This window comes from Eretmochelys imbricata, chromosome 10 (genome assembly GCF_965152235.1).
Source record: "Eretmochelys imbricata isolate rEreImb1 chromosome 10, rEreImb1.hap1, whole genome shotgun sequence".
NCBI lineage: Eukaryota > Metazoa > Chordata > Testudines > Cheloniidae > Eretmochelys > Eretmochelys imbricata.
Window position 1 is genome coordinate 82,276,775 of NC_135581.1, and position 26,337 is coordinate 82,303,111.

General features: G+C 46.8%; 1 protein-coding gene across 9 annotated transcripts in view; it reads right to left on the reverse strand.

The window, feature by feature from the left end:
* The window catches only part of TLE3 (TLE family member 3, transcriptional corepressor), a 46,128-nt gene that overhangs the window by 10,662 nt on the left and 9,129 nt on the right, over positions 1 to 26,337 (reverse strand). For 2 of the 9 annotated variants that reach the window (XM_077827381.1, XM_077827379.1), the window contains exons 5-12: positions 18,258 to 18,320; positions 17,620 to 17,694; positions 8,218 to 8,419; positions 5,231 to 5,247; positions 2,190 to 2,309; positions 1,837 to 1,887; positions 978 to 1,130; positions 396 to 528 (exon numbers count right to left, since the gene is read on the reverse strand). In XM_077827381.1, coding sequence (XP_077683507.1) covers positions 396 to 528; positions 978 to 1,130; positions 1,837 to 1,887; positions 2,190 to 2,309; positions 5,231 to 5,247; positions 8,218 to 8,419; positions 17,620 to 17,694; positions 18,258 to 18,320 — 814 coding nt within the window. Of the gene's footprint in view, positions 1 to 395; positions 529 to 977; positions 1,131 to 1,836; positions 1,888 to 2,189; positions 2,310 to 5,230; positions 5,248 to 8,217; positions 8,423 to 17,589; positions 17,695 to 18,257; positions 18,321 to 26,337 lie in introns of all 9 variants that reach the window. The other 7 variants (XM_077827380.1, XM_077827378.1, XM_077827377.1 and 4 more) reach the window with 5 other exon arrangements.

The window sequence follows — 26,337 nt, forward strand, 5'->3', positions numbered from 1 at the left end:
GGCAACGGAGACTGCAGTGCGGCTCTCGGCGTTCAGCCTCGGCATACGCGGGTGCGGATGTCGCTGGTTTCAGGGGGAGCTGTAGCAGCTCTGAATTTGGTCCAAGCTCTCCTCCTCCCCACGGCAGCAGGAAGGAACATGCACATGCTGCGTCCTTCCCTTTGGCTCGCTGGAAATTGGGGCGGCCCTGGCCAATTTGCCACGTTAGGTCTGCAAACTCCTCCAGAGCTCTGCGCCCAGCACCACAAAGGTGGTTATACAGCTCTGCAGCGGCCAATGCCATAAACCATCAAACCCTCTGGCATTTAGAGCGTAGGAGGCCCTGGTCAGAATCAGGGCCGCACTGTGCTAGCTATCACATAGCAAATCTAGGCCTCTCCCCCAAAAGCACATACCCAGTGGGTCCATGCCCGCTGGTTTGCCCGGCATAGGCCGAAGGCCTGGAGTGGTACTCGTCCCGGGAGTTGGGGCTTCGTTCCTTGGCGTAGGAGTGTTTGACTTGAGCCCAGGCGTTGACGATTTGTCGTTCTGGCCAGAAAGAAGAAAACCCAAGAAGAGATGTGGCTTAGTGATCAGCACAAAGAGACCCCTCTCCTTTCCTGCGCCTTGCTGCCCTGCCTCAGGCCCCGGCAGCGCTGAGGAGCAACTCAAGGAAAGGTGCATGCCTGGCTCGAGCTCACGGACTGGAGGTGAAATCCCCGTGAGGACAAGGCAGTGTGTCATTGTCACTGAGTTCACAGGGTCACATTAAAAGCCGGTCTCTCGGGACGACAACACGCTGCCTTGTCTTCACTGGGGTATCGCCTCAAGCCAGCAAGCTTGAGCTAAGAACGCACCTTTCCCTTGGGAAGACGTGGCTGAGAGGTTTAGACACCAACTCTGCACACCACATGAACCAGCCTCCTTCCAGAGGTAGGGACAGCCCCAGCCCTCCCCCCAGCGCCTGGCTGCCGTGTACTTGGCGCCAATCCACCTACATGGCCCAGGTCTTTAGTCTTCGAGGAAGGCGTACTGCTGGACGAGGCGACCGAAGCAGGGCTGTTCGGAGCATCCTTCTTCAGCCCTCGGGTTTTGTCTATCCCGTTCTCAGGCGGCGAGTGGGCTGGGCTGACGCGGGGTGTAGCTGGATCCTAAAGACAGGACGCCATTTAGCACCCGGCCAGTGGCAGAGGTGGGGGAAAGCTTTCAAGTGCCCACTTGTCAGGGTTTTTAAAGCGCAGGAGGGTCATGGCCATGCTGACCACGCAATTCTTTGTTTCACATGCTGTCGTCACATTCAGATACAGCGGGAAGGGCCTGAGTTTAAGGTAGCCCAGAGAGAGAATGTTTAAACTAAGGGGGGAAAGGGACTGGCTGTGGGAGGGGACACAGCTCCTTTCACTTCTGGGCTTCAGTTCAAAGCCGATATCAAAGCAGTGGCCTGTGTGAAGAGAGCTACGGCAGGACAGGCCTCAATACAACGCGTAGCAACTCTGTGTCCGCACCACAGACGCATTGACAAGTCTCACTGATCAACGCCTTGTCGGGGCTAAGCCAGGAGAGGCCAAGGGAAGGACAGGCCTGGGAACAGGACAGCCTTCTCCAGCTCAGGACTGGGCCTGCCACTGCCTGAGCGATCCCTGTCCTGTGGGGACAGAGTACATGGGTCTCAATATGGCCACTCTTGGAAAGAACAAGGAGGCGGAGAAAGGCAAGGCAAGGCCTCCTAGCACTAGACCGTGCTTTGTGATGGAGATTTAGGGCCTGCACACCAGGTCTGGTGCCTCAGTTCCCCCCGCAAGTCAGCATTAAACCAGAGCGAAAGCAGCAGCCTTGAAAAACGATACCCATGCTCACCTCATTGGAGACGTCGACCACCAGGTCATCGCTCTTGTCACCATCGCTGTCCTGAAACAAACAGAAAGTCACCCTACTGCGAGAAGAGCCGACTCCGCCAATCCAGAAGTCAGGGGTAGCATTTTCAAAAGCACCCATGGGATTCTGGAGCCTAGAGCTCATTCAAAGGCAGCTGGACGTCAGTGCTTTTGAAAACTGTAGCCAAGATGGCTATAAAGAAACCCGTCACAGAAGGAGCTCTCTTATCCTGCACTACGAGATTGTTCCCCCATGTTACACCATCTGGCTGGAACACCTAGTTTTCAGACACGCGCAAGAGCTAAGGGAACATCAAGAAAGCTCTTGTGACTTACATAGCGGCTCATGCTGTCCTTCTCCTCTGCTTTCCGCTTTTTGGCGTCGATGCTGTAGTCCGTAGAACTCCTGTGTTTCTCACTAGCTCTCAGGCTGTCTGATGGTGAGACAGAATTATTCTGGAATCACAGAAAAAAAAATCCAAGAAGGCGTTCAGCTCCCCATTAAATGGGTTATCGCAGTTTCAAGTGATTTCAGAAGTGGCAGCTTTTAAAGCACAGCTAAAACGGTCTCTGAACAGGGCTGATTCTTACATGCAGACCCCTGACCTTCTCAAAACGAACGAACGCACACACACGCTATTTTTATGTAATTCTTATAGCCCTGCAAAATGCAAGCAGCTGAACTATGATGGGACCCAGAAGAGAGCTCAGGGCACCATCCAATGGCTTTCTTTACAATCACACAGAAGGATGTCGAATGCCTAATTAAAGGGGTCATGCCCTCCAGGGCCAGGGACCTGCCTGTTTGAGTGCCCCTCTCCTCAGGCCATGTGGCACCAACAGAGGGGCTTGCTCCTGGCCTCCTCCTGCCCCCCAGGTCAGAAGACAGCTTTCTCCACTTGGGAGCCCACTCTGGCTCTGACACGACACAGACTTTGGCAGGTGAGCAGCCCGGCTAGCCCCGACAACCCTGCACTACTGAGCTCTACACAGAGACAAAGACAAGGACACCTGAAGCTGCGCCCTGACATGCTGTAGGGTAGGACTGTGGACAGTTGTCTTCAGCTTCCAATGACCAGGGCCCTGATCCTGCAAACAGCACCACGTGGGCAGACCCTGAGCCTGCATGGAGCCCGTCGGACATGAGCAGGGCTTTGTGAGGGACACGGGGGTCTGTCGGTGCAGAGCAGCCCACAGCTTTGTGGCACAACTTCCTGAGTTTCGAGTGCATTGAAAAAAAGCTCACCAAAACTAGCCAGTACTTGGGAACTCATTTCCTCTACCACACAAGTACCTGAATAACTTTCCTCTGGCCAGGAGCCTCACTGAAGTCCCTAATTATGTGCACAAGTCAGGTTACTGACTTGCTAAAGAGTCCGCAGTGTCATACTGATGAAGTTATGCATTCTGGATGAAACTCTGGTTCCCATTAAGTCAGTGGCAGAATTCTCATAGACTTCAATGGAGCCAGGATTTCATCTGCTGGGTTTATTAGAAGGCAAACTGCAAAAGACTCAACATGCTACACTGGAACTGTTTTACATCAGTTGCAACTGGACCACATTGGGAACCGATCTCTGCCAAGCCACAAGACATGCAGAAAAGATTTTAAAAATAAACATTGACATGATGTCAGTATGGTCACGTAGTCAGGTTGGTGGGCTTTGTTTTGTTTTTCCTCTAAGCAACAGCATCCGATCTTAGAAAACATCATTCGATACGTTTGCTCCTCCAACAAGGCCTCTTGCATGCCAAGCGTTAGCTAAGAGCAAAAATGGCAGAGCGAAGCCGCCTTCTGAGAGCGGAATTTAGCATGGAAAAAAAACAGTTACTTGGCCTTTAACTACAGCAGTGCAAACTGGGGATGTTCTCAGACAGACGCAATTCAATTAGTTTCTACAAGCTGCAGCAGAAATTACCATCATTTCATTTCTTATAGGAGTGCCTGCCTGCCACCCCATGCTACATAGAAATGTTTTTAAGCTCCTCTGCTTCCTTTTCTTTGGTGTCTGAAAAGGAGAACTAAAGCAGTTCATGTTTCTCCTCAGTACCCAATAAGCAGCTTTGGATAACACCAGGGCCTTTCTTCTCAGGCAGTCATGCTGAAAAAGCTCGCAGCTACCAGAGAATCATGTCAAGCATTTAGAGGCATTGATCCATTCAGCTGTTTCTTGGCGCACAGCCAAGAAACTAAATATTTTTTATTGCTCAGGCTAGGAAATATGAATGAATCTAGTTTTGCTTATAGTTCACATTAAACCCCCAACGGGAACATTTTCCCAATTCCAAAGAAAAAGGAGCCCAAACATTTGTATATTTCGTACAAAACCCGCCCTCACCGTTCCCTACAACCTTAACAAGCAACTTAATGATGGCCAATCCCTCCCGTCAGCCCCCCCTTAAATGGCACTTTTATTTCCATCTGCATTTGACTCTCAAAAGGCCCATTTGTGGTCTCTGCACTGTGAAAGTCGGCTATGCACGGATGACAGGAAATCAGTGCAAAGTGAAGACTCAACTGTTTTTTGTCCTGCCAGCTTTTCTTTTAAACAGAAAGCATTGTGTACCTTGGGATAAGGCCCAAAGCAAGGGCCAGGGGGGGTGAGGGGGAGGAAGGGGATAGAATTAAAGAGGGCTGAGGAGGAGGGTGGACTGTTCTTTAACAAAAAAAATATTAAAGAAAAAAATAACTAAGTGCGGCAGCAGGTTTGTGTTAGTTTCTGCCCATGCAAAAATGTCTCTCTGGAATCATCCTCCCCTTTTCTTGCCAAACACCAAGACTGTCTTCTAAGATGCAACCAAGTCAAAACAAGAATTAACAAAAAGCTGCTCGAGGCAACAATTGCCCACAACCATTGCTATTTAGATGGTTAGTTAACTGCTTGACCTTCCAAGTCCTACTTAACACAATGTAATAGCCAAAGCCATCCCAACAGATTAGATGACCCAAGATAATAGAACAGTGATCAGGAATAAAATAGCTTTCCTAATCGCTGAAGGAGTTTTATCCCTACAGACTTGACTGCACTCATTCACAAAGCTTATTCAATTGAAACAGAATCTTAAAGCTGTGCAGCAATCAAAAAGATTTAAACCAAATCTCATAACTGGCATACAGGAGTGTACCGGCAAGACAATGTGCATTTGCTTAATGTTTACTTCAGCAGAACTGAAGCGGAACATAGTCAAAGTCAAAAAAAAATTCTATTTTAGTTAGCCCCACCCATAGGATTTTTTTTTTTTTTGGGTCCAACAGAGATCACTCGAGAGTCTAACCCCGGAAGTCTGCTTTTAAAAACAATAGATAAATTAAAAGAGCACAGTGATCAGAAACCAAGATAAAAAAGAAAAAAGAAAAAGAACATAACAGAACTTACTGCATTTGAGTCTCGCTCTGTTAGGAATGAGGCCCGTGTCAGAGGTAAGGTCCCAGCCAAGATAAAGAGAAGACAGAAAAATAAAACAAGTTCAAATAAGTCTTAACAGAAAATAAACCCCGCAGTTCCTCATCACATGCGACTTCTGGCTTAATTCAATCAAAGCGTTTCTGGCTCTTTTCATTTCAAATTAGCTTCCCTTGCTCAATCACACACCCCCAATATTCCCCCCCCCCCGTTTTTTTTTGTTTGTTTTTTTTGTCTAAGTGAATTATATGGCAAAATAAACAGTGTCTAAGGGGAAATGCATTGAAATACAAAGAGAAATGGCAGGAACTAAACTATTTACACATGTTAAGTCATAAATCCAGGAGGCGAAGATACTGAACATCCAGACTCATCCTCTTTGTAGAATTACAAAGATAAGTGTTGCCACTTTAACGGGATGTGGTCAGAGGTTTAGTCATTAATTTATACATAAATAGACCCATTCTCCCACTAGATTGCCTGACAATTTAAACTCATGTAGAAAAAAAATGAATGTAATTTGATAATAACTTTCAATAATTTTTTCCTGAAGCTTTCACAGGGAAAAAATACCCACGACAATAGAACCTCCTAGGTTAGTAGAAGCACAAGATAACTACTCTAAAAGTTGATATGTCTAGGGGGAAGAGACGTGAGATCTTGATATATTAATAGAGAGCAGAGAAGTGTGGAACTCCTCCAGCACTGTACTGGTTTGTAATTGACTTGATGCCACCATTTTTTGTTCTACAAAGATTCTCTTATTATCTCTAGTGATTAAAAAAAATGACTTTGGCAGGGAGCATTGTTTATTTCCAGACGAGTGCAAGTTTCCAAGCAGATTTCTTGCAATTAGAGAGAGACTGTGCAGTTTCATATGATTCATTAAGCCCTGGCAGCCATTTTTAAGCAATAACTCTTGCTGTGTCCATATCTAGATATAAAGCTGGTTGGAGTGTTCTCACTGCCACCTGTAAGGAGCTCGTAAGGATGACACTTGCAAAGCATCTGAGTGTGTACAGTATAGCTATTTTGGATCCTCAAATAGATTACACAATTAGGACTAGGTCCCACAAATGGAGCGAGAGGCCCTGATTTTAGGAAAGGCATCAACTAAGCCTCCAAGAATAGGCCTGCATATAAACTTATGGACACAAATCAGACTATTAGCAGGGGCAAATCAGGCAGCATAAGGTCAAATTGCTACAAAAGTGTGTCACCAAACCATGCTCACTATTACTCATGGGCAAAGAAAACACCTCAGGGCCCAAGAAAATTAAACTTTTTTTTTTCCCATTGGAAATAAGTTGCTCCAAACATGAACTCAGGATTTGGCTAGTAAGAGGAGAAAGGCACCTTTGAGCAATCGAGGTCTCTGAAATGTGCTGTCATTGTCATTGACAACAGGTGAATTGCAGAGAATGTTCTACACCAGCCAGCCAGGCTGACTTGGGGGCTCACACTGGAAATACCCAGACTCTCTGAAAACACTAGTCTCCACAGAGTCAACTTGACATTGGCTTAGTGCAGGGGTAGTCAATAGGTGGCCCATGGGCCAAATCTGGATCGCCAGATGCTTTGGAACAGACCCCAAAATCTTTTTATTTACTTATTATTGTTTTGTTGTTTTCTGAATGTTCTCTGGAGTCTGGACCTTGACAAAACATAATTATTGCCCCCTGGCTTAGCGCCTTTGGGACAAGACCTCAGGAACAGAGTCTCCTGCTCTGGGCAGAGGACCAAGCCCATGGCCCTTTGTGTAACAAATGGGGTAGCCCTGATGGCCCAGCCAAAAATTTCAGGGGCTGGGTTGGCTTATCCCCAAGGGGTATTAGTCACCATATAACACTTACCCTCACTTTTATTTTCCAGCGTAAGGCATACAGTCAGAATAAAAATAAAAGACTGACTTTTCCAACCTGTTACTCCGCTACGAAACTTCGGGGTACATGATGCCAGAGCTACCATGAAGCTATACTAGAGCCAACTCTGAGTTCGCCAGGTAAGTACCTGTTTAATATAACTGCAGTGCTGTAGTTTCTTTTCCCATTATCCTTAGGGAGACAAAAATAAAACACCTTTGCAGTGATTTTTTTGTTTTGTTTTTTGTTTAAAATACACATACAGGATGTAGCAAACTCCCTATGGGGCAAGTGGTTGCTCTGACATCTGCAGCACGACCCATTGTGGATGCCAGTCTATTTTTAATTGGCGTTAAACGTCTCCACCCAGCCCACTCACCGGGAGAGCCTAGCGCCTGCCGCTGAACTCTGGGGAGCGGACACGCTCTCTGCAATTCACCCTTAGTCTGCACACGCTGCCGATCCAGTTCTGCATCAGAAATGTTCAATGGTCGGGAAAAGGAATTAGTGCATCCCAGTGCATGTTCTCCTCCAACACATTTTTTAAGCGCTGCCTTGCTCGGTTCTATTTTTTCTGCCCAGATCCATTATAGTCAGCTGGGCCAACCCCTGGGTGGAAAGGACCAGGGACCACCTGGAAGGAGCTTTGCTCCATACAAGCACATCAGAGGGTTAATGAACAAACCCTCAGCCCCTACCATCTAGATAGCCAGGCCAGAGCTGCCACTACAGGGCACAGATGGAACAGAAGAGACGGTCCACGGCTTCCCCTATGCAGCGGGATCCCATCAGTGCAAAGACCAACCGGCTGCACTGCAGAAGCCAAGCAAGTCCCCTAGGGTGGGAAGCTGTGGAGATCTCTAGAGGGTGCCGTGAGATGAGCAGTCTCTGTACTAGGAGGCTCTGGCGCCTCCTGCAGGAGCAGAGGGTGCCCCAGGGTTCGGTCCCTGGTTGTTAGAGGAGTCACAGAAGCCCATCAATGCTTTCGCTGTAGCATTGCCCATCAGAGGCTTAGGAGCGTTTCTGAAGAGCCCCGAGGCGCAGAGACGAAGAGAGAGGGAGACAAGAATATGTATCTGTAAGGCCTTTTGTTCTCACCTCGGTGATCCAGGTCATGATGGTTTTTCTCATCTTTAACGGTCAAGTGGGCTTGGCTCCCAAGGGCCCCAAGAGCCAGCAGTCCTGAGCTACTCCCCGTGACGGGAGGGATTCCTGGCGGCTGAAGGCCTGAAGGGTGAGGAGGCAGCTGTACCGGGGGGCCGTGAGCAGCATGGGAGAGGTGTTGGGCCTGGAGCTGCTGCTGCTGCAATAAAATCAGCGGTAAGCAATTGATGGGAAACGGCATGTTATGCAGATATTAAATGGTCATGTGACATTGGGAGGAGTCTCTGGAAGGGGCGGAGCCTGCTTCACGCACTCAGAACATTATGGGGGAATATTAAACTGGATTAAAACTCCATATTCTTCTGTCTGCAAGGAGAATCCATGCTAGGAAGAGTCAGACTGAAGGGAGGGAGGCACAGACACAGGGCAGAGCTTATAACTGCAGCCCTCTGAGCCAGGGATAAATAGCATAGGTGTTTGAAAGACATCACTTGGGGGGCTCCATTTCATTCCCGGCAATCCACGTTACCGAGAGAACCTGGCATTTCTGAGATGTAAGCAGAACAAGGGGGGGAAATACACCCAGCACAACAACTCTGAGGCTTGTTTTTGCCAAATGTTAAAACTGACGTGATCTGGGAAGAAAGGAAAAGGGTCCAGCTATCCTTTTACGCTGCCTCAGAAGGCAGTTCCTGCTTGTTTGCTGGGGAGTAATTTTAAGGTATTTGGCAGTAAAAAGAAAAACAGGTGGTTAAGTCTATTTGCACTTGTACTAGAGTATTCTAGCCAGCGCAGTGATACTCAGACTGAGGGGCGCGAGCCGCAAGCGGCTCTTTAATGTGTCTCCTGCGGCTCTTTAGTATCATCTGCTGCAAAACACTGCGTGATTTAAATATTAACCAATCAGGATGCCTTTGTTTTATTTATTTATATACATGTCATACTGTTTAAATAGGACTAGATAGTTCTATAGTAAATGAAACGAATTCCCACATCTGCTGCTCTTTTGGGTAATGCTGATTACTAATTTGGCTCCTGAAACCCTGAGGTCTGAGTATCTCTGAGCTAGCCTATTAACCAAGCGCCCAGACTTCCAAATGCAACAGGACCATTGTTACGAGCTTTGCATCTAGCAAGGAAGAGCCACCGTTCCCCTAAACACCCCAGGCCCCCACAAAACAGCGACTTTTCTAGTGTCCAGATTCATTGCAACTCTACCCATTCCCTAAAACAAACAGGCCAATTCCGCCCTGGCTAATGCTGCCTCCACCGTGGCAGCACACAGGGAAGCCGGCTTGGGGACGGGTTACGGATCTGGTTTTTTCTAACTCTGTTTAGCAATAGAAAGGAGAACACGTTACTTCTCACTGGAAGCGTCGCACCCCCGGGAGTAACGCCCGGCAGGCTGTACCTCTGCAGCTTGGTAAGCAGCTCTGCTGACAAGGTATCAGTTCCTGCCCGATAAGAGGAGTACAGAAGAGAAAGGAAAAGCCAGCCAGGTGGGTGGTGTTTTATTTTAAAGCACACCAAGCAGACTTTTGCCATGAACCTGCTGCTGGGTCTGTGGAGAGTGCTGCCTTGCATCAGCGCCACGCTGTGCCTATAAACTCTCCCTGCGACCCAAGTTAAAAGCCCTGAGGGGGGGTGAATACTAGCATTGGTGACAGGGTGGGGTGATTGTGAAGAAGCATTCAAGGCTTTTGATGTTTATCCGAATCCCTTTGAAGCTACCACTTCCTCAGCCAAATACCTCCCTTTGACCCTCCCTTTGCTACATCAGAAAAGCCACAATTCCCTGCTGCGACATCCTGCACCCAACTGAGGCAGAACCCACTGCAAGGTCTAATCGATCAGGCTTTCTGCTGGGGCCTGTTCCAGCCAAGGCTTCCCAGAATGGCTCAGAGCACACAAGGATTTCAGTGCAGCAGAGACAGTCAGGCCTGATGGATCTGGACACAAGGTACCCAATGAAAGAAGGACCTGAATATTCAGGTATACCTGAAAACAGGGGGCAGAGAGAGGGTGTCCACCTCCTACCCTTGCAGGAGGTCCCAGTTTCAGTATGGAGAACAGCCACAGACTTGGGCCTCTCTCAGAAACAGATCCCAGGTACGGTTGAATGAAAACCTAACACACCGTTTCCTCCGGAGGATGGCTGTGGGGCCGCTGCATGGCCAGGGACCCATAGGCCAGTGCTGGAAATGATGAAGTTGCAGGGCCAATTTCTGCTCCCTGCGGCTAGGCAAAGAACTGGAAAAACTCCTCTGAAGGCAGTGGCTTGCTTTGAGTTTACGCTGGTCCATGGACTACAGAACATGAGAAAACAAGAGGAATTTGGTTTCGGCCAACAACAGCTGGGGGACTCTTAGTTGTGCAGTTCTGAGCTCAGCTCTGCTGGGGGCCTGGGAACAATGGGGTTGTTTTATCCTTGCACCACATTGTCCATTCACAGAGGGGAAATTACAGGGGTTTGGCTGCAGTCTGAATTGCCTGCTTCCCTCTCCCATATTTGTTTGGGTCATTTTAAGCAGTAAGTTATTTACTCAAAGGCAGTAACTCCTTGAAAGGAGCCATTAGAGCCTGTTGTGTCAACAGTGAAAGTATGTGGAGGGATAGTGGCTGCTGAAAGGGAAGGGAGTCAGGGCCCTTTGCAGCCCTAAGGATCTGAGCTGTTGCAAGTATTCTCCTTCGAGGCTCCAGAATTCACTGAAGGCAGAGTTACATGCTGGGTTAGCCTGTCCCCAGACGCTGCCTGCATTTGGGGCTTCAGGGAACACACAGAGCTGTAGATACCTGTTACAGCCTTCTACAGGGTGCAACGTGCACCCCATCCCGTCCCCAGCTCTGAGAGGCACGACCTCACCCTGCCATCTGGGCTAGAGTCCCCTGCTCTTTCTGAAGCACTAGGACAGAGGTTCTGCTGAGCCAGGGCACAAGGGCACAAAGATACTTGGAGCGGGACTGCGGGAAAGCTCCTCGAACCCTGTCTTGCTTGCATCTGCGCTACCCCCACTCCCCCGAAACCCAGAGAGTTGAATTGTTAGGCCCTGATCCCACCAGGCGTTGAGGCTAGCAGGAGGTAAGGGAAAGCCCTTTGGAAAGCCCCACACTGACTAACCTTCTCCCCCGCGCCCCACCTGTCTGAGGAAGTGCCCTTCCTGCCCCTGTCCCCTTGGTCATTTCCCATAAAGAAGATCTGTTTTAAGGCATATCCAAAACTAGTGACCTGCCAATGTGTGCAGCTTAGCTCGCCTAGGCCACTGCGTGGCATTAGCATGGAGTGGAGGCTAGGACTGACGGACAGACATGTCCTTCAACAGCTGCAAGAGGCCCAGAGCTCAGTGGAAATGGTGAAGCCCAGAGGTGATGCAGAGTGAAGGGGCAGGGTGCGGGCCAGGGGAAGCATGACTGTGCCAGTGTGCCTGATGGGGTTCTCCACAGAAAGCTTTCGGTTTCTAGCACTCTCAGCAGGGCACATTTCACAAAGGGGGAAATCCCCACACGGGGCTGCGATTTGAAAGCTGGCACTATTTATTGCTTCAGAGTGAACTGTACATTTGAAGCATGGCCTATTCCAGAAACGTCACTTCTCAGCCATGCAAGAGGCCAACCTATTCCTTCAAAAGCAGTTTCACTCCCAAAGCTCGCGCCTCCCTCCGCGCTTTGGTAGTGGGGAGGGGAGGCGAAAGGGTGTGGGGATTTCAGGTGGCTTGATCCTACATCCACTGAAGCCAATGGAAATACTCTCCACTGACTTCAGTGGCATCAGTCTTAAAGGGGACAGGCCTGAACCTATGCTGCAAGAGCCACGAAGCTACACATCTGCATTTTATAGCCCATGGCCCCGTCTGTCGCTGGCACCACAGAATTGTCGACAAGAGGACTCCGTGGTCTGTGCATAACGCACGAGGACAATGCTGTGCAAACAGGAAAGAAACTTCCCACTCTGCCTCTCAGGAGACAAAAGCAAGCAGCAGTTTATGAGGTGGCTGCAACCATTCACGTTGCCCATGACGTTAGCCAAAACTCACTCATCGCAATGTGACCCAAAGACCAGCCACCTTCGGAATCACCACCTGTGGAAACGGGAGGGATGTGGTCTGTCACCGAGCACAGCTTCCTGCCTCTGCAGCATGGCTCCCGGCTGGGCATTCCCCAGGGTTTGGTCCCGTTGAGTCGGAGATGTGCTGAGCGATGGCACCCCCACCACTTCCTTCGGCAGATTATCCCACTGACTAGCAGTTCTTAGCATCATCCTATTATCCTTAGCTACACCCTCTTGAATCATTCCTCTGCTTGCAGAAATCCACTCCCTTTGATTCCTGCAGGCCGTCAGGCCGGCCCCCTCGCAGCCACACTGGGTATATTTAACTCCCTTGTTTTGATTTACGAGGGACTGACAGACAAAGATGAACCATAATTGGCTACCGAAATCAATGAAGCTCTTTAAACCCAAACCTTCATCTCCTCTTGAGCCAGGCCAACATGGCCTGTTTGTGGTGAGTATTGGGGGTTAGGGGGTTATCTTTAAGCACTCACCTCTAAAGAATGAGGTAAGTGAATCCGTAGGCACCAACTTCCTCTCTAGCCGGGGGGGAGGGAGGGGAAGATGCTCGACTCCCCACCCCAGGCCCCACTCCCAGTCTACCCCTTCTCCCAAGGCCGCACCCCAGCCCTGCCTCTACCCACCCCCTCCCCGGAGCATGCCCATCCCTGCTCTGCCTTCTGCACGCCAGGGAACAGCTTATCTGCAGTGGGTGGGAGGCGCTGGGAGGGGTGGGGAGAAGTTGATCAGCGGGGCTGCCAGTGTGGTGGGGAGGGGGAGGTGCTGGGGAGAGGAGGAGCTTGGCGGCTGGTGGGTGCTAAGCACGTACTAATTTGTTTTCCGTGGGTGCTCCAAAGCTGGAGCCTTGGAGGTTTTGGATCGCATCCATCTCTGTAGTATCTAGGCACTTCATGAGATGAAATTTTCTTGTATTATTTATAAGACTCAACTTCCTTTCAGAGAGAGAGATTAAGCCCAACACAGCCCACTACTGACAAAAGAGGGGAAAACATTTCTAATGAGCTCTCCATCTGACCGTGTTTTGTTTCTCTGTTATACTAGAAAGGGGTTTTCTTCTCTTTTCTTTTTTTAAAGACTTGCTGATAAACGTAGTATACAAGAGAATAAAATGTGGGGGTTTTCCTCCTGTTTTATTTGAAATTGTCCCCAAAGCTTTTCTGCTTTGGAAAAAAAAAAAAGACTTTTTAAAAAATGCTCTTGAAAGTAAGTTTGAAGAGAGTTAAGTCCCTGCCCACATGGCTGGCGTGAGCCTGGAGAGAGAGGCCATGTTAAAGTCTACCTCCTAGCACGGCAGCAAGGAGTATCCGAGTGTGCACGCTGAGGTTAGCCATTCTGTGGTCCTACCCAAGCTTTGAAATTAGTACCTTAGGTGCGAGTGGAGAGTGCTGGGCAGGAGAGATCACACCTTCGCCTTCAGCGACAGCACAGCCCCGCTGGTGTGCATTAGCAGGGCTGCGGTTGAGATGGTGACACCCCGCTAGTGGGACCGTGGCTTTCGCTACACCGTGAAGTCTGCACCGGTGCAGCTTGTGCATCACACGGCCGGTACCCCAGCCAGGGAGGTTAAAAAAGAATGGCTGGAATGACTGTCACGGCAGTGAGGTGGGCATTGGAAAGAAGCCCTTCAGAATTAAATCTCTGATGGAAAGTGTGACCGAGAGATAGGTCTTCCAAACCCAGTGGTAAAGACAGCAGAGAGTAATGAGGAAGGTTCAGAAGGAAGAGGCCTCTCTTGCATACTGGGCCTTCGGAGAGGGCGAAGAGACGCCTTCGGGAAAAGCTACTGATTTTATCCCTGGTGACTATTAACACCTAGGCTGAAAACTTCCAAAAGCAGAAGTCTGGAATTTAGCATGGCTGTTGGAGCTCCTACTTCTCTCCCTTACATCCTAACCCCCCACAAAAAGGAATTGCTGGAGATGCACAGACACAAAGATGTTTTCCTTCCGGGGTCTTAACAAATATGGTTAAGATATGAGGAGGTGACAATTTACAAGGGAGGCTGGCAAGGAGTATCTTGTATGTAGCTGTTTTTAATTGGATTATGTACATCATACTTCATGCCTTTGTTAACCGATTTAATGGTTCACCACTTGAGTTCACCACTTGCGTTACATTTAGTGAAGTAGTCTAATCATTTCCAGAGCTAGAACCAAATCGAGGGCTCAATTTCACAGAAGCCTGGAGCAGGAGAACTGTAAGACAATGGCCTAGACGCATAAAATTAACAGTTCTTGACCTCAGAGGGGGGCGGGGAGGGAAGAAGAGGTTTTAATGATCAGCTGCATTTTCATACTTGTCAATTTTGTCTGCAGCATCTGAACTAAAAGGCGGATTCCTTCACTAGCTTATAAAGATACGTTCCTGGTGTTTATAAAGTCCTACTTGCATACTATAACAAACCTGTTTCCCCATAAAAAATTTCCTTAAAGTGTCATTGTCAAGTTTAGCAGGCATCAAATTCGAGATCTCCTCCACCTTTCCCGCTTCTGTTGGCACAGCCCATGTCACTGTCTAGGTATGGGGTTTCATGTACATGCACACACATCCTTTCCCCCAAAAGTCAGCACAAGCAACCATGCCCCACACAAACAGCCCTACAGCAATAAGCAGGGGGTGTGCACACAATGGAGAGACAGGAAGTTCGCTGAAGATCCCATCTCTCAGCTTCATGGGTCTGAAGGAGCTCTGAGGCCGCGAATGACACTAGCTGGCTCCTTTCAACGGCTGAGCAGTTCAAGAACCTTGTCCCAGGGAATCAAGAGCAGGGACTTCTCCAGGGAAGGGCTGGCTCTCCCGCACTGGGCAGTGCCCCATGTTAGAAAGGCCAGGGTGCTCTGTTCAGACAGCCTTTCACGCTCGGACTGCCGATTGCCCTACAGAACCACCCAAGTCCTCCAAGTGTCATGGTCAGCACCCCCGGAGAGGCATGCTCTTGTTCCTTCCAAAGTAGCACTATTGCTCTGTGGCTCGCTGTTTATGGGCATGAAAAAGCAGTGGGAATTACGCAACCAGTCTGCCCCTCAGAGGTTGGGGTGATCCCCTCCCCCCTCCGCAATGCCTAGTTAACCAGAGGTCAACACCAAGCAGATCTGCCACATTGCAGCGCATATCCGCTAAGCCATCGGGGGTGGGCCACGCACTGCATTAATGCCGAACCCTCTCTCCTCTCGCACGATCAAAGCTCATGGTGATCTCTTGCTGTCTTTCTGACAGCAGCCACTTTTGGGTTCCTTCCTTGACAAGATAAAAACGCTTGACTGGATTAGCTTTTATCCTTTGCAAGTGTGCAGTCAAGCATGGCCCCCCGAGCGAACGCACTGAGCACCTGCCCATAATTCCTGCCTTGTGAAAATGTGTCAGGCAAAACGATTAAATGGCTGCCTGCTTAACGATGGGACGACAGTTGCATTCACTCTGATCTGAGGAAGCAATTACCTTGGAAATGGGGGTCACAGGCTCCACTCATTTACCTTAATTGAATTCCAATATCTGCCTCAAGCTGTCTTGACCTGCTGTGTAGCCTCCTAAATACAACTTAAAAGAAGCTAATCAAAGAAACGTCTCCATTTTCACACTTACACTATTGAGCCCCAGGATCACCCTGCTCCCCAGCCAAAGAGAGGAGCAAGAGCACACAACTTCAGTGTGGTGGCACCAGAAATGCCAAGAACGGGAAATTAGCAGCAAGGCCGACGACACAGCAGGATCATCTCTTTAAAAGTCATCTTAAAACCCTAGTTTAAGAGGGGCTGTCATGAGGAAAGTTTGCAAACGATGTGGCAAATTGCCTGCATTGCTCTGTGCCATCGGAGGCCAAAGCACAAACACCCACTGCAAATCATTAAACACACTTGAGAACTAGACACCCATGCCAAACAAACAAGACACATTCTTGAGTCTATCAAAGCGTTTCCATGTGTTCCTGCACATGTAATTCAAACTTGGCCTCCACAAGAACGTGTTAAAAGGCAACGTCAAGGAGTCCTAGCCAAAGCTTTGATCTACCTTAGAGGTTATTGGGGCCAAATACCCAGCTCAAACCATCAATCCAGACTCTGTTTTGAGAGCCACCGTTTTCATGGGACACACCAATTATTGAGAGTCCCACGTTGACAACAGTTCACAAGATGACAACGATGAGGCTATTACCAGGGAAGAGGAGCCACGTTTGCCTCTGCTCCGATAAGAACAATGGAAAGAACCGAGTGCTGGCACAATGGACGTGACAAAGTAGTTCGGGGGAAGTTTCTTTTAGCTTAAGAGCTAAATGAAAAATTACTTTAACACATTAGAGTTTATTCTTTGAAAATCAGACTTCTAACTGACCCCATGACAGACAAAAGGGCTCGGTCTGCAGATGGGAGCGGAATAGTAGTACTCAATTACTGCACATTCTGTTGGGATTTTGAGTAAATACCTGTAGTACATCAAATATAAGACCTATTTTGAGGACCGATCAAGCAGAACAATTGGCAAAGGTAATTCTATCACTGCTAGAAACAATTAAAACCATTGCAGTGTTCAACTTTTGGGATCTTAGTGATAAACACCCGGCACATTTACATGAGTAACTTAATGCGTGGAACACCAAGTCAATCGTATTTACGGCACATTTCACAAAAACAATACAACAGAGACATCTGATCTCAGGTGGCCAGAAGAAGGGCTAACACATCCAGACCAATTAAAAGAACAACCACCAATCAAGAACAGCCCCAAATCTCAGAAAGGTTTAGCTAGTTTCCCATATTGGGCTTAAATACAGATTTTTTTTTACAAAAATTTTGCATTTTGATTGATCTCAGTGATTTGATCTGTAGCAGCAGCATCATCATCACCAGCTGCTAAAAGGAGAAATCAGTCCCTTTCCCCATGGCTGATGAGGCTTTAAAAGAAGAGTAAAAAGTAAAGCGCTAAGAAAAGGTGTTTTCATCACACTGGCAGCACCTCATGCTGTTTAAACCCACCTCTAAAATCAGTTAGAGCACTTAGAGGCTAATGAGGACACTCATATTTGCACTGCAGGAATGCTCAAAGACCTCATTCAGGATCAGGGCCTCACTGCGCGCTGGGCTACAGGGACCTGGTCCCAGCCCTGAATCAGTTTTCTGATTCCAAGACTACTCGATCAAACTGGGAATTTCAATTAGTAAAGTGCAGCCCTCTGGAAGCGACTAAGGTTCAGAGAAACGTTCCTGATTGTCAGTATCTTTGCAAGCTGCCATTCTTCAAAGCCAACTAAGTGCAGGATTGTCTCTGGTCATGGTAAATGATAGGAATAAAAGGGGTATACACACGGTGAGAGGCAGATTTGGAAGTCCACGTACCCCGATGATAGCATTCAGCTCTGTCATTGTCACTTGCTTGGCACGGTCAACAGCCTGGGCAACCTGCTGTTGGTGCTAAGAGAACAAAATTTCAAAGGCACATTAGAATAAGGAATGTTTCCAAGTAAAGAAAGATCAAAGAAAGCCTGGATACCCAAGTCAAGGGGCAAAGGCCTCAGCAACCTACCATCACTTTGCTTGGGGAGTTTGCTCATGAAAATGAGGCGCTAGGGATTAGATTCAGCTCCCTCCTCTACTGGGAGCTGCACTGGCCCAGAAAGCTTTGAGCAGTACGCAACAGAGCTGGGCACTATGCAAGTTTCCTTTTACCACTCTGATAACTCACATGCATTGTCTGTCGTGCCTGCACCCATGGCCTCTGTTAAACAGAGGCGGACAGTCTTCCCACATTGCGATTGTGCATATTGCAAAACTGACTGTTAAGCCAGTCCGAAACCTCTCTCGTTGTGCCACGAGTCCGAATGTGAACCTGAGTCTAAAGACTTGTAGCACGAGCAGGATGCGTCTAGCACAACCTCCCCTTGGTCCAACATGACTTTCCAAATTGTTCTCATCACTATCAGCACTATGTGAATGGAAGACGGTCATACGGTAACAATTCACATCCATTCCCTTACCTCTTGTGACAGAAAAGGCATGATTTGAGCTAGAATTGTGTTCAATCTTTTAGCAATCTCGGTCTAAAAAAAAAAGAAAAGAAAAAGAAAAAGACCGCATTTAGTTTAGTCTAAAATCACCTTGCGTGGACATGTCAGAAATATTAAAGCATTAAGAAAGAGAAAGAGAGAGAAAGAAAGACTTTTCTTGGAATAAAGATAAAAAACAAACAAAAAACCCCAAACCAACCATTTCCCCCACCCCTTCCTTCCATTGCTCATGTCACATAATAAGGAGCTAATTTTAAAGAGGCATCAAGAGCACACAAATATACCTTCTCTAAATCCTTCATGCCAGGTTCATGGAGGAAATAACTGTTTTATTGATCTGGCAAATTTTGAATTCCTTTTCCTGACAAAAGCTAAATGATGCAAAACAAGATTGGGATAAACTGAACCAGTTTCACGTCTGTCTGTATTTTTTACCATGATGGTCTCAAGAAAAAAATAATCTAAATGGTTAAAATATTGATGTTATCCAAATCAGCAAGGGAGCATGTGAAAAAATGTATTAGCCTAACGTGTCAGTTTCATATCAATCTCCCTGCAGCTGTTGCAAGGACACTGTGGTTACTCTAGCAGATCACTTAAGCCAAAGCAACATCCACAGGTTTATGGAACCCAGTCACACAGACACTTAAATAAGCTAGACTGTAAAGCAGCACAAAGACCAGCTTGGTTTTATTCACACTTTAGCAATTAATCCTCATCCCAGCATGGAGTTGTGATCCTTGTCCATTTTTCTAGGCATCTAACAGAACATCTAATCACCATAGCATTTCTCAACTCAAAAATCGACGTTCTCCACTCATCAGTTCACTTTAGGTTATTACTTTATTTGAAAGGGAACTTTAAAAGATCACCGTGGCGTTCAGATAGCTTATAAACTATTCCAAAGTGGAGGTGGCTTTGAGCTATGCTGATTAACATAATTCTGAAGCTTTATCTAAACATTTCTGCTGTTTTTGAAGAAATTTGCTTACGACAGTTCATTTCTTTCAAATGTAAAATGAATTCTGCAGTCTCAGCTCAGATCTCCGTGTGACAGCTTGTTGAGATCATACTGCATTCACGCTACTTATTTCCAAGAGTTAAGGGCTTTCTTTCAGAAAGAAAAGCTTCACATACAAGCCCTGTGCAGGTGGTTAGTCCCTGGCGAATCTTAGGCAGTGCTGTGAACAACCAACATCTTACTCTGATCTCGACTTTCCTCTGCAATTTTTTTTTTAAGCCATTCTAGTTAATTCTGCAGCACTTACATTACATTCAAGAACTTTAACCTAAACCCATTTGCACCTGTCAGCTGACCACATAACTCAGAAGTTTAATAAATGTTCTCCACTGTCAAATTGTGGTTTTTGCAACATCTCTGTTGAGTAAAATGTTTTAGGATAAGTGAAAACCTAGATTTCATATGAGTCAGCAGTTCATATTTTAAACTTAAATATTATAGAACTGACTCTTCACTGAGAACCCTTTACACCACTCTGCCATTGAAAGAAGAACTTAAAGGGAGAGTTAATGTAACACACATCCATATGTGGCAGTGTAAGGGGCCTTAAGCACTGGGTCTTAGAACAGCTGAAAAGTAGGCCATAGACTCAGTTTAAGACACAGATAACAGACTTTTAGCTCTCCAGAAAGGAAAAATCCTAGCTATAGGGCAGTTCAACACCAAGCAAAGGAGTTCTGGAAAAGAAAGTAAACCAAATGTTGCATTAGCTTTCTGCAGTTATGTGCCTATTCCAAGCAAAGCTACGCTTAGGGCCCTGGTGTGTGGGGGAAACGATAGACTATTTAACTACCACCAGACCTTATGTGATCATAAGGCGGCACGGAAGAGATGCCAAACCCCTATATCGAAATAGTTGCAGCGTCACATTGAAGATGTTTCAAGAAAGTGGGTTTTGCCACAACACCTCCAATCCAGGGGAAAAAGCTACGGGTAAAATTTTCAAAAAGGTCTAACTTCCATTTTCAACAGCGACTCAGACCCTTGGGATCCTCGCTCTTAGTGAAAAACCAATGGGACTTGGTCCTTTTTGAAAACTGTACTCAGGAGCAACTTTCCAGTCATAGGGATTTGTGAAGTGCCAGTCAAGCACTCACATGCTAAAAGAAGGAGAACAGTATAAATGCCAAGACAGAGGATCCCCCAAGTATTTAGGCACTGAAAACACATCGGCATCAGACCCGCCCATTAGGCACGTGGCCTGTTCTGAAACAGCGGGGAAGAGCCAGTGCTCTGCCCCAGCCACAGCGAAGCCCTGAGGAAGCGTCATGGTCTCCTTTCCCTGGTCCACCCACCCACCCACCGCTGAAGGCCTACACTTGAAGGCACCATCCTTTCTGTTGACTGGATGGGATTCCATTCACAGGAGGGGCATGGACGTGAGACAGCTTTCCCTGCTCCGGCTGCCTGCCCCTGCAGCAAGCCCAGCTCCTGCTGACCAAGAAAGCTTACAGTAATGCAAATGGATGTCAGTCAGTCACCTATTATACGATTGCATCACTATGCCAAAACACATTAGCATTCAAATCTAAAGGGGGCATGAGGTCTCCAAACAACTGCTCTTTTTAAGATTGCAAAGGGGGGGGGGGCAGCCCTGTGTTCCAAGGGTTAATATCAGCAGCCTTGCCCATTAAGACAGCTGTTAAAACAGCTTTTGATCCAACTTAAACACAGCCTGACCATCAGTAAGAATTCAAGAAATACTGCTTCAACAATACTGCAGGTCGAAAGCACACACTGGAACACGATCAAACATTTAAAAATTCCTTTTGATAATTCAGAGCCGCTTGTTATCAATAAAACAGAAATGATTAATTAGGTCAACTTGCATCTCCCCCTCCCCACCACCCTCTCCTCAGGAAGCTGCTCCGTTAGCAACAAGATGGCCAGAAAATACCTCCACTGTTAGAAAGCAATATGAAGGCAAACAGGCATGTTCTAGACTCGCTGGACCTTTCCCCCAGGTTTTCCAGAAAACTCACCATCTCCCCTGAAACTGCACCGACTCAGCTCATGTACCTTCCATCTAGCGAAGGCTTTTCTAGAGCACTCAGCCATCTGGTATCTAAGCACTTAAAATAGCAGTTTAAGAAGATAAAAACTGTTGAGAGTGGATCAGGCCAATAGTCCATCTAGCCCCAGCATCTGGTCTCCAACAGTGCCCAGTACCAGAGCTTCTGGAGGAGTACATGGAACAGGGCAATTCTGGAGAGAAGCACCAGTTTTCCCCTTCCGGCTCCTGACAGTCATCCCAAGCATGGGGTTACATCCCTGACCATCTTGGCTAACAGCCTAGCCTCCAGGAACTTATCTAGCTCTTTTTAACCCAGTTATACTTTGTGCCATCATAACATCCCAAGGCAATGAGTTCCACAGGTTAGTTGTGCACTGTGTGCATAAGTACTTCCTTTTGTTTGTATTAAACTTGCTGCCTATTAATTGCATCGGGTGACCCCTGGTTCTTGTATTGTGGGAAAGGATAAATAACTTCTCTCTTCACTTTCTCCACACCATTTATGATTTTATAGCCCTCTATCATATCGCCCCTTAATCGTCTCTTTTCTAAACTGACCAGCCCGTGTCTTTTTAGTCTCTCCTCCTGTGGAAGCTGTCCCACACCCTTGCCTATTTGTTGCCCTTCTCTGAACCTTTTCCAATTTCACTATATCCTTTTTATGATTGGGCAAGCAGAAATGGACACAGTATTCAAGGTGTGGGTGCACTCTAGATTTATTTAGAGACATCATGATATTTTCTGTCTTATTTTCTACCCCTTTCCTAATAGTTCCTAACACTTTATTAGCCTTTTTTGATCGCTGCTGTGCACTGGGCTGAAGTTTTCAGAGAACTACCCAGGATGAAACCAAGAGTTTTGTCTTGAGTGGTAACAGCTACTTTAGACCCCCATCATTATATATGTATAGTTGGGATGATGTTTTCCAACGTGCATTACTTTGCACTTAACGCTGAATTTCATCTGCCATATTCTTGCCCAGTCACCCAGTTTTGTGAGATCCCTTTGTAAGTCTTCGCAATCAGCTTTGGACTTAACTATCTTGAGTAATTTTGTATCATCTGCAAACTTTGCCATTTCACTGTTCATTCCCTTTTCCAGATCATTAAGGAATATGTTGAACAGCACATGTCCCAGTAGTCTTTACTTCTTTCCATTGTGAAAACTGACCATTTATTCTCACCCTTTGTTTCCTATCCTTTACCCAGTCCATGACAGGACCTTCCCTCTTATCCCATGACTGCTTACTTTGCTTAAGAGCCTTTGGTGAGGGACCTTGTCAAAGGCTTTCTGAAAATCTAAGTACACTAGATCCCCTGGATCACCCTTGTCCACATGCTTGTTGGCATCCTCAAAGACTTCTAATAGATTGGTGATTAGAGTTTATAGCTTCACAACAACATTAAAGGGGCATATATTTGAATCCTGGGCTCCCTCATTTTTTATGTACTTTGCACACAGATATTTCAGTTTAACAACTTCCAAAATATTTACTTAGGAAAAAACAACAACCCACACGCACAAAGTAGTTGGGCAACAATTTTACAGATGAAGGTGATGGTTTGCAGGAGTCATTAGGACAGGCTATTGTTAGTTATGTTGCTGCACCCAGAGTGAGCAAAATCAGTGAAGATTATTACAGCGGGCAGATGTTTAGAGAGATTCGTATCATTTTAACAGGTCCCTCTTTCCTTTCCAAAGAGCCAGGAAGTAACTATATGCCCCATGACAGCTGGTGAGATTGTCTCAAGGAAAAGTTCTTACGAACCATTGTCCTCCCCCCGCCCAGTGACAGTAGCACTGCAAATAATTTTACTAACCCTGTTCTCCCCCGCCCTCCCCCGCATTCAAAAAAGCCAACCTTTGTTTGGCATCACCATTGTATACTTCCAAAGCCACAGTGACATTTCTGAAAAGCTTCAGAGTAGCAGCCGTGTTAGTCTGTATCCACAAAAAGAAAAGGAGTACTTCTGGCACCTTAGGGACTAACAAATAAATTTGTTAGTCTCTAAGGTGCCACAAGTACTCCTTTTCTTATTTCTGAAAAGCCTCACTGATCAGATTGCACCATATGCTTTACTAGCTCTTTCAGAGGTCTTCACTGCTCCTTGGCTCTTTGTTTTGAATCAGAAACCTCTTGAAGTGAATACATTCTGAAACCTGTACATACAAGTACATTACCAATGGCTTGACAACACATTGTCTAGCAGTCAGCCCACTGAATTTTCCAACATTGTCATACCTCAAAGAGGTTCTGTAAGCACCTGTGATCTCAGTTGACTAATTTGAAATCACTTTGCATCTTTCACCCAAAGATTCCACAGCACTCTGCAAACATTAAGCCTCACAACACCCCTGCAAGGGGGGTGGGGGTGGGAATGGGATGATTATGGCCAGTTTACAGAAGGTAAAGGAAGTCTCAGAAGTGTCAGCAATTAGCCCAAAGCAACAAATTTATCCAAAGGCAGAGCTAAAACTAGAACTCAGAAGTCTTGGGTCTCCATCCACTCTCCTCTAATCAACAGATAACTAAACTGCCCCATCTTCCCTAGCTGTGGGTTATCTTTGTTCTTGTTACAAAAGTGATGCCACGACACGGTACATACGGTACAACCTCAGAGTTATGACGACCTTGGGAATAGAGGTTGCTCATAACTGTAAAATGTTCGGAATTCTGAACAAAAGTTCTTTCAAAAGTTTACAACTGAACATTGACTTAATGCAGCTTCGAAACTTTACTATGCAGAAGAAAAATGCTGCTTTCCCCTTTTATTATTAGTTTATGTTTAACCCACCACTGTATTATATTTGCATTTTTTTTTTTTTTTGGTCTCCACTACTGCCTGATTGCGTACTCCCGGTTCCAAAGGAGGTGTGTGGTTGAGTGGTCAGTTTGTAACTCTGGTGTTCGTAACGCTGAGGGGCTACTGTATGCGGTGTATAGCGCAGGAGGGGGAAGAGTGAAATTAACAACTGACATTTTACGTTCTTCTGGGCAGCCTCTCCATTGCCCTGCTTTGCACTCCGTGGAGTTCAATCAGAAAGGGAGCGAATGTTTTACTTCGCGTCGGTCGTGCTGCGGATAACAACTGTGGGGCCTTGCAGCAAGGTTTCCGCTTAGATCACAAATTGCTGTGTGATAGGTAAGCCTCTTTAAAGACCCTTTTTGCATTGGCTTATTGATCAAATTATACATAAACTACAACTCCATTAAATATTTACGCCTTCGAATGAAACCTATTGAACTCTTCCTGCAACAAGCACTAAATGTATTGCTCTTTTCGGTGTGATTACTTCTCGGGGGCAGGTTCGGTTTTGTTTTTCCTGGCTCTAACAAATCCTATAGCACAGGGTCCTCATTTGACATGGACCCAATTGTTCACTGCAGCCAGGAAGAGACACCCCTCTGGTCATAAGCTTGTAGTGTTACTGCAAGGTCATCTCTGTGCAAAATAAAGAACCCTTCACAGTTTCACTCAATTCTCAAAGAGGGCATTGTATAAGGAAAAAAGAAGGGGACACTTGCTTTTACTCAGAGCTACTTCAGAACTTGGCTTTGTTTTGTTTTTGCTTTTACCAGTACTTTAAAAATCAAGTTTTGCTTAAACTTCCAGCAAGGATTTGGGAACCAAACTTAGGTTCTGTTTTTAAAAAAAGGACACTTTCCTTGTGGAATTTAGAAAGGAAAAAAAAGAAAACCAGTATCTGTAGAAACGTTATGTTTACGACTGCTAGGTTTCCTGTTAACATAAGATTCCATAATCTTTAAATATTTGTTCACTTTAATTTTTGCAGTTCCCAAGCACATTAAAAGCTGTTTGTCCCCGTTAAGGTTGAATCGGGCTCTAAAGGGGATCACTGGCTGGCCTAGAACAGGGGAAGGTTTCATGCATTACACCTTCCCAGTATCACTACCCATTCATCAACTCCCCTCCAAAGCAACGGAGCCCTCCCCCGAGTGCCACCGGGCAATTCCTGCCAAGAAAAATCTCAATTCATCTCCGTTAGATTGCCATGGCAACCTCAACAACCTAATCCCCGCAGAACATTATGCAAATTGTGCCTTTGCTTGACCGCAACAGGCTGTAAAACCATATTACCCATGCCAAGGCAAGTCATTACGCTGAGTTTTCGGGCTGCCAATCTGATCAGCTCCACAAATTAACACTGGATAAAAAGGGACCTGGATTTTTGCAGGTTGGAGGACAGTGTGGGAGGAAAGAGACAGACATGTCAGCTGCTAAAGAGTCTTGAGTCACAGCAAGTCTAAGACACTTTGTCAGGGCAGCTCTCCCCGGCTTCCACGCCTGACTGCAGCTTCATGGCCTTCCATACAGCCCTTTTGTTAGAAATGGTTGGGGGTGGGGGGGGGGTGGGGGGGGATAACTAGCGTGCCACCAAAGTTAGCAGGACTCACAGAGAAAGAGACTGTCTTGATTTTCAACCCACAGTAGAACTTGCCTGGAGCCACATGAGCTTGGACTGTGGTCTCACTAGCTAAGACAGGCTCTGGAGGGTCTGATCTGATCTTGGTTGGGAGACCTCAGACAGTGCAGCCGAAGTGGCGTGGGTTGTGCAGTTTCCAGGAGAGGTATCAGTCAAGGACCTGACCACATGTGGCTGTTCTAAAGCCCACTGCATTTTCCATTCAGACCAGATCCTAGTTTGGGTAGTTAAACGCTGTCCAAAAAAAAAAAAAATAAAAAAAATAAAAAGCCACCTTCCTCTGCAGTCTTGACTGGCGCTGTTATTCTTCTTTTCTGAGAACACCAGCTCAGCACTGCGGAGCAACAGCTGCGTTTCAGCCACAGATGAGCGATCACTACGTGTGCAGGGCCAAAGTCGCTGCTGGGGTAAACAAGCACAGCCCCACTGCGGCTTTGGCCAGTGGCAAGTCTGAGCCACGCTCCAAAGCACTTTGCTTTGCCAGTGTAGGAGAGAGAGAGAGATGACTGGAGGGGGGGGGCGGGGAGGGGGAGGCACGGTCAGATGCTTGTGCTACAGCCATCTTCTGC